Source organism: Ursus maritimus, unplaced genomic scaffold, assembly GCF_017311325.1.
Source record: "Ursus maritimus isolate PB19 unplaced genomic scaffold, ASM1731132v1 scaffold_3, whole genome shotgun sequence".
Classification (NCBI taxonomy): Eukaryota; Metazoa; Chordata; class Mammalia; order Carnivora; family Ursidae; genus Ursus; species Ursus maritimus.
The window spans coordinates 64,771,766-64,786,970 of record NW_024425563.1 but is presented as its reverse complement, the minus strand read 5'-3'; the positions used below and the strand labels follow the sequence as shown (position 1 = coordinate 64,786,970).

At 43.4% G+C, this 15,205-nt stretch overlaps 1 protein-coding gene across 1 annotated transcript in view; it reads right to left on the bottom strand.

Moving 5' to 3' along the window:
• Positions 1 to 15,205, bottom strand: part of COL28A1 (collagen type XXVIII alpha 1 chain) — a 158,183-nt gene that overhangs the window by 52,567 nt on the left and 90,411 nt on the right. The window contains exons 26-27 of the mRNA XM_040644248.1: positions 9,080 to 9,148; positions 4,863 to 4,931 (exon numbers count right to left, since the gene is read on the bottom strand). Coding sequence (XP_040500182.1) covers positions 4,863 to 4,931; positions 9,080 to 9,148 — 138 coding nt within the window. The remainder of the gene's footprint in view (positions 1 to 4,862; positions 4,932 to 9,079; positions 9,149 to 15,205) is intronic.

Here is a 15,205-nt window from a genome sequence, read left to right as displayed (position 1 = left end):
TCCTCTGAGGCCATCTCTCCCGACTTGGAAACCACGGCTCTGCTACCAGGTTCCAGGTGGCCCTTGTCCTCTCCCCTGGCTGTGTCGCAGACAGAAATGAGCTTTTCCTGTTCCTTTCCTGGTCCTGCAAAACCCCAAGCCTCCCCCAGCTCTGTGGCTGGTACTCATCCTGTCTACTCCAGACAAATTTCTAGATCACGCTCTGGTGCTCCTGATGCTCGTGAAATAAGGAAGAAGATATCAGGGCTCTAAGGTTTTCCTTTGAAGTTAGGAGAGAAGGAATGGTGAAGCTGAACCCAGTCTTTGTAATCCCGAGTAACACTGCCCCACAGTATCAGGATAGCAATGAGGCATTCTGGAAGTTGCCATGGAGACCACTCTTGTCTTCTGTTCACTTCTGGAAGCACCAATATACTTCAGAACAACAAATGACTTTAAATTTGCCATCCTTCCTAGAAACAGGTTAAATTATGTGTGGCGTTCATGCCAGCTCTTCCCCAAACCTCTGGTTTTTCCTAGACACCCAGCTGGACTGCCTTTCCATGATGCTAGTCCCAGCCAGTAAAATGGGGCAGAGGTGACATGTTGTCAATGCCCGACCAAGACTTTGGAGAAGCAGGTGTGCCTCTTTCACACTCTCCCTGCCTGTCTGCTGGGTGTAAGTGGTGAAGAGGCCCAGCACAAGGAGGAAGCATAAATGGAGGATGAAATTCTCTGAAATGCTAAATGAAAGAAAATTGCCCACCAAAAAGACCTACATTGGCCTGTTAAGTGAGCAAAAGCCTCTATTGTGTTTAAGCCATTATTCCTTCTGGGGTTTATTTGGCACTGGAGCCAGGCCTATACTACCACATGCAACCAGTATTTTATGTTTTAGAGCATTAAATCATTCGAATGCCAGAATTCTGGGCCTTCATCCTGGAAAATACAAGAGGGACTAGTGGAAGGAACAATAACGTGAATAACTACAAACATTTACTGCATATGTAACCATGTGCTGAGCCCCGTGTTAAACGTGCTACACGTACAGTCTCATTTAATTTCATTTATTCCTCGTGGCAACTTTAGGTAACAGTACTATTATTATCCCCATTACTCAGATATGAAAACTGAGGCCAGGTTATAGTAACTCAGGAAGCCGTGATTCAAATCTGTTGACTCCATAGCCCCAGCTCTGGCTGAGTACTCAGTACTGTGTACTGGGCACTTTGTATAATTTTATCTTCACAGTGCCTTGTAAAATAAGCTGTCTTATCTCCATTTTAAAGATGAAGAAGCTGAGGTTTAAGGCTTTATCCAACTAGCAAATTTCAGGCCAAGGTCTGTGTGGCTCAAAAGCTCATTTTTCTTCCATCACACCTTGAGATCAGAATATAGAGGGGAGAGGTCATTTGGGTTGAGTTTCCTTCCAGTTGTCTTAGAGGTTAATCCTTTGGCTCTAAGACCATGTGACCACTCTAATCACCACTATTTATCTACTTTGGAGATGCTGGGATTTCTGCCAGGTAACGTTCACCAGATTCCCCCAGCATGTCACTGAGGCTATTTTTCACGCTGGCTCAGCCTAAATATCCGCTGGCCCATCCGCTAGCCCATCCGCTAGCCCAGCCTGAAGACAGGGACAGTTCCTTCAGCCAGGGTTGGATCAGTCATGTTCAGGCCTAAATGTAGACTGGAAGCCAGTGGCATGGAAGCACATTTTTTAATGAATAAAGGGTTTATGCACAGGGAGTTATAGTAGAGCCCAATCCACAAATCTACCTCAGAAACTCCTGAAGTCAAGGAGGGCCACCAGGAACCTTATTTTTATAAATACCTCTCGATCCGCTGACGAAAGTACCATGGGAATGTCAGAGCTGGTCAGGACACTGGAACTGACTTCAACAGAGACGGAGAGAGGGGAACTGGCCTCCTGGCCCCTAGAAGGGCTAGTTGACAGAGCAAGGAATCCCTGGAGACCCCACCCCATTTCTTTTCCCTCCTGACTTCCCTTGGAGGATTACTGGCATATCTGTAGTCCGTATTTAGGGGAATGGTCAGTGTTCACAGTGGGACAAGATGGTGGCATCAATAACCTCCTGGCCTATGGCATGAACCCAAAGATCAAGGCCAAGGAGCCATAGTCTCATTCATCCATTCAATCAACAGACATCCGTAGTTGAGAGAAAGCACTGGAGTCCCTGAAGGAGCCAGAGCTTGTCTGCAGTGCAGAGCCTGCTGAGTCAGAGTGGGGACTGCAGAGGAACTGCAGGAGGCTGCCGGGTGCCCAGGGGAGTGGGCCCATCATGTTTTCAGGTTTCCCATGTATGGTCCCAGAGTTTCAGGAGAGGCAGGAAGAGAGGGTTGCCGGAAGATCACACTCTTCCGCATGGAGAGTCAGGAGAACACATGGGGGCGTGGGAAGGGCAGCACCCACTTTCCTTGGAGTCATGCACATCCATTCAACAGATGGTAGACAGAGTGAGTCTCTCCTAATACCTGTCTCATCATGTCATCATTCTCTGACTTTCAATTGCTCTTGGGATTAAGACTAAACTCATTACTGTGGCCTACTATAAGCCCAGTTTATTCCATATGCCTCCCCTCCATACTCTCTGGAGCTCAGAGTATGATTATTTTATAGCCTATAAACACCATGACTAAATTTATGTCTCTTCACTCACCATTTTATATTGCACTTAAGTTATTTGCCTGACATAGAGGTGCTCAACCAGTGTTGGTTGTTGGTTGGTTGGCTGGTTGGTTGATGAGTGACTGCCTGAAGACACAATATTCTAGCAACAAAATTAGGCAGGTGCTGGAACAAATCACTTCTGTGATGGTAGCCCAAGCCCTTATTACCCCCATGGTTGGGAGAGCATGAGAGGACACAGATCAGACCCCAATGTTAAAGGTTAAAAGGAACAAGGGCTTCCATCAAAGACTTACCAAGAGACATACCATCAGAAGTGTTTCACTAATTCATATGGGTTTTAGAAAGAGGTGGGAAATAGGACAACAATTGAACATAAGAAATGATATTTCATTCATCATGTAACCTTAAAATGACTCGGAGGAACACCACCAACTAGATTTTTCAGTTCCCTCCCTTCTGCAGGGATGGTACAACCCAGGGTCAAGAAAATGAGGTGGCAGTCCTGAGTAAATTAGGGTTGCCCTCTGCCAACAGGATGCCAGGCGATCCAGTATGTCTAGAGAGGTTTTATGAGATAGCCTTGGTCAGGGCTCCCTGTCAAGTAGGATCGGGCCACCGCCGTCAGTGGGAGAAAAGCTGATCTCATTTCTGCTAGCACTGGCTACGTGACCATTTTCATTTCGGTTCTTTCCCTGTCGTGGTAGGCTACACACCAGTCTCCCCTGAGACGGACTTTGAACATAGCATACCTGGGGGAAGCATTAAAAAAGGACAAGCGGTGAGGAAGGCAGGGCACTGGAGTCAGATTGGTGAGGATTAAGTGCAACCCACAGTGCTCCTGGGGAATAAGGAAGTTCTCCCCCGATAATAAAAAGGGGGAACACTGGCTCTGGATTTAAGGCAGTTGCGATAAGAAACTACCGACACCTGCGAGTGGAGCGCTTGCCGGTGAAAAGCCGCGGGGTCGGACGTGGGTTCATGTGTACACAGACTCCTGCAAAGGCTTCTCCAGAGCATCACCGTCTTTTAACTGAAGAATGTTAAGACTCAGCATGAGAACGACGCTGTTTATAAGGAAGCAGTTTTTGGCTGCATTTCCCAGTGCTGGTACCGCAGCAACATGCTAACTGCCGGGCCTACCCTTGGACCCTTAGCCCCACAGACGAGCCACTGTTGTGCGGGAGACTGGCCGTGGAAGCCACAGACGCTGTGTGGTAGAGGGAAAGATTTACCACAGATTCGGTGAGCTTTGCTCTTGACGAAGCTCATGGTTTGTTTTCAACATAGGATTTTCACAATTATTATCTCAAGCTCCTACTGTCTCCTGCTTACTAAGAAATTCTATTTGAAAAAGAATTTATTTTGAATGTTTCCACTTTTTAAGAGTCCATATCAATTATTTAGGGGATGAATTGTCAGTTTTGAAGCTTACGCATGGTAAAAAACAATAGAAGCTTATTTGGGAGAAAACAGAACGAGAATGAGCCAGTAAAAAAAAAAATTAAAAATAAATCAACATAGGAGATTTGTAGAAGAGGAAATTGTTTGAAATTGGATAGCAAACTTTAGAGGCCAAATTTTGTCTACGGAGACCTGGGCCACCCTGGCGGTCCCGCCTTGCTAGATAGGTTTATTGCTGTTGGGACAGAGAGCGTGGAATACAGGTAGCTGTGAATTCTGCTAACACAGACTCAGGGCCTAGAGCCAGCTTCTTACCCTGGATGCTCCGAAGAATCACCTGGGGGGCTTTGAAACCCACAGTACTGAAGCATTACCATTGGAGACCCAGATCTCGTTCTTCCAGGGCAGGTCATCAGTATTGTTCGTAAAGCTCCCCAGGCGGTTCCACTGTGAGCTAAGACTAGGACGCCCTGGGCTCAGAATGGAAGATACAGTGAAGGAAGGCAGACACGGAGACAGAGACAGGGAGAGAACACACCGCTGGGCGTACGTTCTCCACTCGGCTCAGAGGCCAGCAAGAACAACAAACCCACTGTCACCATTAAATGTCTCACCAAGCAATTTATGTAATGTCTAGTGTTCATGAAACTAACGTACTTAGAGCAGTCTTACACTTCTGGATTGTGTCTCTAAGTACTGGAGGTAATTTTAACTGCTAAGCTTATATTAAATTCATTTCATAATAGTCACGTTTGATATTATCCACAACCCCCTCTCTCATCATTCTGGTGAATGAGCGGTGACTCAAGCGATCACATCCACTTACTTTAATTCCTTGTAATCCGTAGCCAGGGGCTCCAGGAGGGCCAGGCAAGCCTTTCTGCCCAATATCTCCCTGTCGGAAGACGGAGAGAATTTGAAGAGAAGTATGAGAAGATTTAGGACGAAACGATGTATTACTGCTCTTGGCTTCCTTCTTACTTAGGTCCGATCAGGACCTAATCTATGTGCCCCATGAAGCTGTATCATACCTTACATAAAGCAGGGTTTTCCCCAAATATTCAGCCACAGAGCCCTTGAAAAATCTTATGCATAATCCAAATATAAGTGAAAAGGCAAAGCAGAGCTGCTTGGCCTAAGAGGAAAGGTTGGCCTGGTGGCCCTGTCTGCTTGGGCTCTTCTAGCTGCCCCCCACCAACGCCTAGAACACCAAGGGTGTGAAGACCACTCCCACACAATTCTGTGTGGCCTCTACTGTGTTTCTCCATTTCTATATGGAGTGCTATTCACGGGGGTTGCAGTGAAAGGTTTAGTGGATCAGTCTTGCGTTTTTAAGAAAATAGGTAAATGAAGCAGAAAGTACCTCATTTCCGGTATGTGTTTTCTACAGCATGAGTGAACTCCATGCTTCTTGAGGACAGACTTCTGTGGTCAAATGAGATTGGAAAATGTTCTACACATGGGCATGCCTCTCCTTGGAGATCCCTAGTGCCTACAGGCCTACCTGGTTTCCTTGTGCGTCACTTAGGCTTCCCAGATACTGCTTTTTCTCAGATCGAAGGTTTGTGGCCACGCCGTGTTAAGCAAGTATATCCATGCCATTTTTCCAACAGCATTTGCTCACTCCCTGTCTCTGTGTAACAGTCTGGTAATTCTCACAATATTTCAGGATTTTTCATGATTATTTTTCTAATGGTGACCTCTGATCAGTGATCTTTGATGTTACTATCGTAATTGTTTCAGGGCACCATTAACCGCACCCCTTTCAGATAACAAACTTAATCTACAAACATCGTGTTCTGATTCTTCCACCAACTGGGGCATTCCCTGTCTCCCTCCCCTCAGACCTCCCTATTCCTTGAGACACAACAACAGTGAAATAAGACTAATAACCCTACAATGTCCTCTAAGTGTTCGAGTGAAAGGAAGAGTCACACATTTCTCACTTTAAATAAAAAGCTAGAAGTGATTAAGCTTAGTGAGGAAGCCATGTCAAAAGCCAAGATAGGCCAAAAGCTAGGCCTCTTGCACTGAACAGTTAACCAAGTTGTGAAAGCAAAGGAAAAGTTCTTGAAGGAAATGAAAAGTGCTACTCCGGCGAACTCACGAAGGATAAGAAAGCAGAACAGCCTTACTGCTGATATGAAGAACGTTTTAGTGGTCTCAGTAGATCAAACCAGCTGTAACTTTCCCTTAAGCCAAAGCCTAATCCAGAGCAAGGCCCTTACTCTCTTCAATTTTATGAAGTCTGGGAGAGGTGAGGAAGCTACAGAAGCAGGTTTGAAGCTAGCAGAGTTTGGCTCATGAGGAAAGAAATCTTCTCCGTAACATAAAAGTACAAGGTGAACAGCAGGTGCTGATAAAGGGGTCCAGAAGATCTAGGTCAGAGAGTAAACGAAGGGGGCTGCCCTAAACAACAGACTGTCAGCGTAGATGAAACAGCTTCATATTGGAAGAAGACGCCATCTAGGACTTTCATAGCTAGAAAGAAGTCAATGGCTGGCTTCAAAGCTGCAAAGGACAGGCTGACCATCTTGTTAGGGCCGAATGCAGCTGGTGACTTTAAGTTGAAGCCAGTGCGCATTTACCAGTTCATAAATCCGGGGGCACTTAAGAATTACGCCAAATCTACTTGGCTTATGTTCTATAAAGAGAACAGCAAAGCCCAGATGATAGCACATCTGTTTACAACATGGTTTACTGAATATTTTAAACCTACTGTTGAGACTTACTGCTCAGAAAAAAAGATTATTTTCAAAATATCAACAATGCACATGGTCACCCAAGAGCTCTTGGTGGAGAAGGACGAGATTAATGTCATGCCTGCTAACACAGCATCCATTTGTAGCCCATGGATCAAAGAGTAATTCCGATTTTCAAGTCTTACTTAAGAAATATATTTCATAAGAAATGTGAAGAATTATTGAAATGACAACAAAGAATTTAGAATATTACATAAACTTAGTTGATAAAGCAGTGGCAGGATTTGAGAGGAACAACCCCAATTTTGAAAGAAGTTCTATTCTGGGTAAAATGCTATCTAACGGATGCCGCAAAGAAATCATTTGTGAAAGGAAAAGTCAACCAAGGTGGCAAACTTCACTGTGGTCTTATGTTCAGAAAATGCCACAGCCACCCCATCCCCCAACAGTCACCACCTTCGTCAGTCAGCAGCCATCCACATGGAGGCAAGACCCCCCAATGGCAAAAAGATGACAGCTTGCTGACAAGTCGGATGATGGTTGGCATTTTTAACCAGAAGGTGATTTTAAGTAAGGTATACTCATTAGGGGGTTTTTTGTTTTTGTTGTTTTGTTGGGGTTTTTTTTTAAAGATTTGTTTATTTATTTATTTGACAGAGAGAGCACAAGTAGGCAGAGCAGCAGGCAGAGGGAGAGGGAGAAGCAGGCTCTCCACTGAGCAGGGAGCCCAACACAGGGCTCGATCCCAAGATCATGACCTGAGCCGAAGGCAGATGCTTAACTAAGGCACCCAGGCACCCCTATTTATTGGCTTTTTTTAGACATAATGCTATTGCACCTTTAATAGACTAGAATATAATGGTAACATAATTTTATATGCACTGAGAAACCAAAAAATTCATTGGACTCTCTATTGTGGTATTTACTTTATTGTGGTAGTCTGGACCTGAACCTGCAATGTCTCCAAGGTATACCCATAGAAATATATATTAAAGCCTCTAAGAAGTCCCACAATAGATTCATGTAACTTTGTTTATTCCAAAAGTTCCCTAATTAACATTTGGTGGAACAGGCTTTGAGAAAGTTACTGCGTAAGTCAGCCTTTTTTCTTTCCACTACAGAAAAAAAAGCTTTATTTTTTTTCTAATGGTAAGAGGAACACCTGCTCATTGAAAAAAAAATTTTTAAACAGAAATAAAGATGACCACAATGAAGAAAAAACAGACCCTTCTTTCCACCACCCAGTGATAACTACTAACATCTTGGGAGTATCTTCATCCATGTAAAGTGACCCAGACAGTTAAGAAGGCACCCACTGCCAAAATGAAGTCGATGGACCAAAAAAGATAAACTAAGAATCTTGGTGACTCGGGGATCCTCAGTAAGATCTTTGACTCATAGGGAGGGCCTTTTCCTGTCCTCTCTGATAACGGGGCTCTAATTCACTTCTGTGCATTTTGGTCATGAGCATACGTATCTGAAATTTGAATTTGTAACGAGTGGCTCATTGACACCCGTTTTCCCTCTGAACATGCCTGATACTTCTTTATTTTAGTTTTTGAACAAATCCAAGAATTATTTGTTGAGCATGTGAACCAGCAGTGAAAACAGGGCTTCTGAAGCTCTGCACTACTCCCGCCTTGAGCTGGAGAGCTCTTCATGATGGCGGCTGTCCTGCGCACCTCAGAATGTTAGCAGCCCCGGCCCCTTCCTAGATGCTGGTGGCCCTCCTCCCCCTGTTGTGACACCCAAAAATGATTCCAGACATCGCCAAACGTCCCCCAGGGGCAAACCAGGGAGGCTAAGATCTCCTTCACTGAAAAACACTGGATTATAAGAAGGAAAGGATGAATAATCACCAGATTGGAGATGACAGAAGAGAGAAATAGAAATAAGAGCAAAGCAAGCCCAAGGAACTTTCTCTCACCTTCCATGGGGACAATATATTTAGACCCTTGCCCTGAGGCCCTGACGGAGTGGACTATGCACACCTAACACAAGAGATAGTTTAGCGTGCATTCTGTTAAAAGGCCCGCTGAGGCGCCTCTGACCAGAGTAAAAACGTGCTCCTTAATGATGGCACGGCCCCTAAGAAACCTGGAAATATTTTGAGCATTTTGCAACCGCTTTCTTAACAGACACTTTCTAATTCTATAAATGGCTTTATGCACTTAAATGATCTATTTTACTGAAAGCTACATAATATGAGAAAATATGACTTTTCATCAGCCCTCAAGAAAAAATAAGTTAACACTAAAATAAACCTTTGCTATGAAGTTAATGCTCACTTGGTTAGCACGGATGGTACCTGATCTTCACACAGCACAGACTTCAGACTCACCTTGGGCCCTTGGGTTCCTATGCCCCGAGGCCCAGCGGGGCCTGGGGGGCCTCTGACACCAGGCTCTCCCTGAAAAGACACAATGAACACAATGAATGACAAATTAGTGATTTTTTTTTAAAGATTTTATTTATTTGAGAGAGAGCGAGAGTAAGGGAAAAACAGACTCCATGTTGAGCAGTAAGCTCGAGTGGGGCTGGATACCAGGACCCTGGGATCATGATCTGAGCCTAAGGCAGACGTTTAAACGACTGAGCCACCCAGGCCCCTGACAAGTTAGTGATTTAAAACAAACAACAACAACAACAAAAACCTTTACGTTGTATAGTTTATATTAAATGTCATATTTCATATTAAAAATTTTATACAAACTTTCATATATAAAATGTATTTTAAAACCCAAACCCTGGAATTTGATTAAGATATTGAGCCCTTTCCTCCCGGATCACTTTCCTGTACTTGACAAAGGGAGTGTTATCGCACTTTGTTTTCATTTCTTATTGCCATTTAAGTAATCTCCCAGCCAACTGTTACGGGTCCATTTCAAAGCAATCAAGTCACTTAACTTCTGACAACCTTAAAAGGTACTTTTTTCAGAACTCCCTTTGCTGGAATTTGGGAAAGTGCCACCATTGTGAGTGCAGGGAGAAAGAAGAGACAAGAATAAAAAGAAACCATTGAAAGCTCCAACCCCATCCTGAACCAGCTGCTCTTACTATCTCATGCAACAAAAATTATGCTATTTGGGGTTGAGGATGAACTTTGTGATACTTCTGCCCTAAAAGTAGTCGCTGCTACAGGATAAGCTCTATACACGCTTTCCAGATTCCCCAAAGCCTTTTAGGACAGGCAAGTAGCCCAGAAAAGCGGTAGGGCCTGATTAGGTTAGCTCAGGCCCTGTGGTTAGATCTGTGTGAGATGTGGATGACAGGAAGAAGCAGAGAAACGAAAATCTCTTCATTAGCCACCTTCTCTGTACCCAGAACTATGCTGTGCATGTCCATATAGGCTATTGGGTGTAATTTAGTACTCACGACAACCCTATGTTCTAGCAGTGACTAACTCACCTAATATCTCTGAACCACAGTACATTCATCAGATATATACAAAATCATACTTACATTTCCTGGGGATGACAGTGAATAGGACAAAGAATGTGAGTGTCTCTATCACAATGTCTATCAAATGTCTAGACACTGTGATAGAGACACACAATCTATTGTATTGTGACCACCACCGCGTAATACACAATACGTAAACACAATGGTTTACCCAGAACCATTCAATGTTTTATGAAAAATAATTGTCTTCTTTGCCTGGGTACTGTGAACCCCACCCCAGATACAGTGGCTCCCTCTCTTGTGCCATTTTGTCTATCTAGCTGAGTAGGCACTTGGGAAATATTAACTCCTCACCCCAGCTGGGCTTTTGGGTTATTTAAAGACTTATTTATTTATTTTAGAGAAAGAGAAAGCAGGAGTGGGAGGGACAGAAGGAGGAGAGACTCTCAAGCAGACTCCATGCTGAGCATAGAGCCCAACATGGGGCTCGATCCCAGGACCCTGAGATCATGACCTAAGCTAAAACGAAGAGTCAGACGCTCAACTGACTGAGCCACCCAGGCGGCCCACCCCAGCTGTTTCATTTAAGAGGGAGCTAAAGTTAGTCTAAAGCTGGACAGCTATTGAAAAGCAGGACTAGGAGGATGTGGGGAAGGAGGAACCCTCATAAGCTGCTGGTACAGACAGTTTGGAAAACAGTTTGGCAGGTTTTTTTTTTTTTTTTTAAGATTTTATTTATTTATTTGACAGAGAGAGAGGCAGCGAAAGAGGGAACACCAGCAGGGGGAGTGGGAGAGGGAGAAGCAGGCTTCCCGCCGAGCAGGGAGTCTGATGCTGGGCTCGATTCCAGGACCCTGGGATCATGACCTGAACCGAAGACAGATGCTTAACGGCTGAGCCACTCAGGCGCCCCAGTTTGGCAGTTTCTTGAAGAGTTCAACATCGATTTACGGTATACTAGCAATTTCACTCCTGTACGCAAGGGAAATGAAAACGTGTGTCCACACAAAGACTTACACATGAATGCTCTTAGCAGAATTATTCAGAATAGCTAAAAACTAGAAACAACTTAAATGCCCATTAACTGAAACATGGATAGACAAAAGGTGGTGTACTCAGCGATGAAAAGGAACAGACTACAGCTACAAGCCACAACACGGATGAGCCTCAGAAGCGCTATTCTCAGTGAAAGGAGCCAGGTCTGTGAGCCCACATATTGTTTGATTCCATTTGTACGAAATGTCCAGAAAAGGCACTTCTATAGAGACAGAAAGTAAGTTCATGATTGCCTGGGACCAGGAACAGGAACTAGGACAGGATTAACTGTAAATGGGTGTAAGGGATTTTACTGGGGGAAGAAAATGTTCTACAACTGATTTATGGTGAGGCCGTTCAACTTGCTAAATTTCCTTTAAAAATCACTAAAATATATACTTGGAGTGGGTGAGTTCTAGGGTATATAAAATATGCCTCAATAAAATATAAAAGAAAAAAAGAAAGAAAGAAACCAAAGGTAGGCTTTGAAGCTAAATCTCCCAAGCTCTTTGCCTGAGGTCCCGTTTCATCCATGTTCTGTTAGGAGCGAAATAGCTTCTAGAATGCAACAGTGCAAAAATCATGGATTATAAGAAATGATGAAGTTGTTTATCTAGCAAAACAGCCCATCCTTACTTTACTTTCTACTTATAAATCCTAAAGAGAAAACGCCTTAAAAGAAAAGGAAAAGGTTTAAACTTTGATTACTGACTTAATTCTTTTAATCTCTTATTTTCATAATTACCGATTTCCCTTGTGCCTGCAAGCCACTTTTGTGATTCTGGTTTCCTGTCTCCATCACTTCCACGTAGTACATAGCTGCTTTTGTGACCACAGGTACTATTTATCTCTCTAACACCGCTCTCTTTCTGATTCCCAACTTTGAGTGACCCCAAGTTTCTCCCAGCTTACATGATCACTCCTATATCCCGAGCTCCAAGTAGAGAACATGACGAGTCCTGGGCTACATACATTTCTGTTGTCTCTCCTTTCTTCAAGCCTCTTTACTCAAGATACGCCTTTAGAGGGAGTATCTGTAAGTTCCCTGGGGGAGAGTCTCCAGCTAGCCCTGACTGATTCACACACTTGCTGCATTTTGACGCCCACCAGCAAAATAGGTAAGCATAGTTCAATAGATTTTACCCAGAACCATTCCATGTTTTATCAAAAATAATTGTCTTCCTTGTCTGGTTACCATGAACCCCACCCCAGATACAATGGCTCGCTCTTGTGCTTCTAGTCACCTCTGCCCTTCCGTGGTGAGGTTGGAAGCCAGGTCCGCAGCCCGATGTGGCGCGACGGGGAGTACACAGCCCACCTGGAAAGCCTTCTGCTAAGAGGAGCAGACCCTGTATCTGAGCAAGTCTCTAAATCGGACAACCAGAGGATGTAGAAACACGTTAACACCATAAGAACAGCATCGACAAGACCGTCAGGGTCAAGGAACTCATCCACACAGAAAGCACCAGGGAAAACAAAGGATGACTGACCTTTGATTAAAAGAGATGAAGAGCATCTCAGTTGAATGCAGCGTGTGGGCGTCATTTAGATCCCAATTCAGAAAAAGTCTGTAAGACAAGCTGGCAAATTTGAACACTGGATATTGGATGATACTAAGGAATTATTAATGCTTTTTAAGTTTGCTAATGGTACTGCAGTTAGGTTTTTAAAAAGAGCTTTTATATTTGAGAGACAAATGCTAAACCTTTATATGGGAGATGTCTGGGATTTGCTTCAGAGGAATGCAGTGGGAGAGGGGGAAGAGGAAAATAGAAGATGGACCACATACTGATAATTGTTCAAGTGTGATGAGTAAATGGGAGTTCATTTTACTAGCCTTTCTACTTCTACATGCACTTAATAATTTTCATAATAAAATGTTTTAATAGTATTTTTTTAAACCCACGAACACTATCCAATAAAAACCTCACCCGTAAAGGTGAGGAAAGTTGCCACGATGTTCACCATTAACAAGGAGAAGAATACAAGATTTTAAAGATAGAAAGATGGGCAAAGGATGAAAGCACACAAGTGGACTTGGTATCATTAGAACTTACATGTCTTTCATGCATTCTTGGTATGTCCCAAATGTTACACGCCTCTTAAAAATTAAGAATATGGACACAAAGTAGGAGATGTTTTTATTGAGTAATATTTCTTTTAAGAAAGAATTCAACTCTACAATTCATGATATTTTTCTTGGGATGATTTTAGTTAAAACTTCCTTCTCAATTAGTATTAATACACAGATACACACACATACATATGCACACACACACACACACACACACACACACACACACACACACTGAGCCCAGATGGGAAAGCAAGCGGGAAAAACAGTTGAAATAAATTATGAGTATATTTTAGGCCAGCCTTGTCCTTGTTCATTATTGCTACTCATTCTCTCTCTTACTCAGTTTCCCTCTCATCACATAGGAGTGTCTGAAGGCTGAGTGCAGACCTTATGGACACCTTATTGCCTTTTCTATCCTTGAACCTTGGCCAATGAACATTGATGGCATGATTCCCACATCACCTGTGGTGCTACAGTGTTTCCTTCATATAAGCTGTCCACTTTACCCATATAATTGTTGACATATAACTGGGTTTTATCTATCCAAATAATCTTTTGACCTAGGTAAATAAACTCTGATATATGCATTTATTTATCGGAAAGACTTTAAACCACATCTCAGCTTAACGTATTCTGCAGATGTTACAGTTGGTCTATAACATGGTTTTAGGGCTGTTCCTCGGTGTTTCTGTACCATACTTTTTAATACGTGGGAATATCAGGACTTAATGAGCTATGGAATCCACAGAGATACTGTCTCTCTACTGTGGTGCAGTCTTGAAGGTGTATCATGTCTTTTGTTCCACGGGCCATATGCCCATACAAGGCCACCACACTGGGTGAAGGTATACAAGAGGAACATGGTCCCGACTCACCTGAGCATTTGCTAGCGCCCGGTCTGCCACAGTGCAGCACCAGAGGGACCTACGAAGTGCGTTCACCATGACACTTTCAGACATGTGGTTTTATCGTCAGTGGATGGCGTGACGATCGCAAGTAAAAGGAATTAAGACAGGCCCTTGCACAGCTGGACTTAGCTTCCCACGCAAGAGCTGAGAGTTTCTGGAGCCTGCAGAGGGAGCCCTTGCATTGGGAGACAGTCACCAGCCCTGACCGCCAATTCTGGAGTTGCCATTTTTGACTGTATCCATCAATTTCATAAGACCACACAGCCTGATTCCTACCCCAACCCCTCACAAAGCAAACAAACAGAACTATTTAGATTGCCCAGAGCTTCCTCTTGGCCCACAAAAGGAATTCTAGACTTAAGATACTCCCAATTTTCACAGGAAATGGCCAACTTTAGAACTAACTACCTGCGGTACTCATATATGTGAATTTAACAAATGATTCAGTGAAGGTTCTACCTAGACCATAACCTTGCACCTTTAAAATCCTACATAATCTTATGATGGTCCTGGTAATCATTCATTGATTAATATCACAAATTTCACTTTTTAAAAGAAAGGAAAAGAAACCAAACACACTATCACATTCATTCTCTTTTTCTCATTGGTAAACCTTTGCTTTGGTTAACATCAAAATTATCATAATTAATAATAAAATAATGAATACTTATTAAATTTATTATGCAGCAGGTACTTTTCATTCATTATCTGATCCTATCAGCATCAACTTACTTCATTTTATAGATAAGGAAATTGAGACTTCCAGATAAGGATACATGATTTCCCAAAAACCATGCAGCCAGGAGCAATTCAAACCCAGGTCGGACTCCAGAGCCCATCTCCCTTCTTGGTATTGGCTGCAGCGAAATGCAAAATGCTAATGTCTCCACGGACTTTCTTCCAGCTACCATTTAATGCAAAGACCGTGGGTCTGTGGCTGTGAGAGTCCTTTTCCTACATTCCGTCAGTCACGCTCTCTCAAGGAGAAGAAAGAAAACATCCTCATGACAAGATCCCTGAGAGGCCCTCACTACCTGCACAGTGC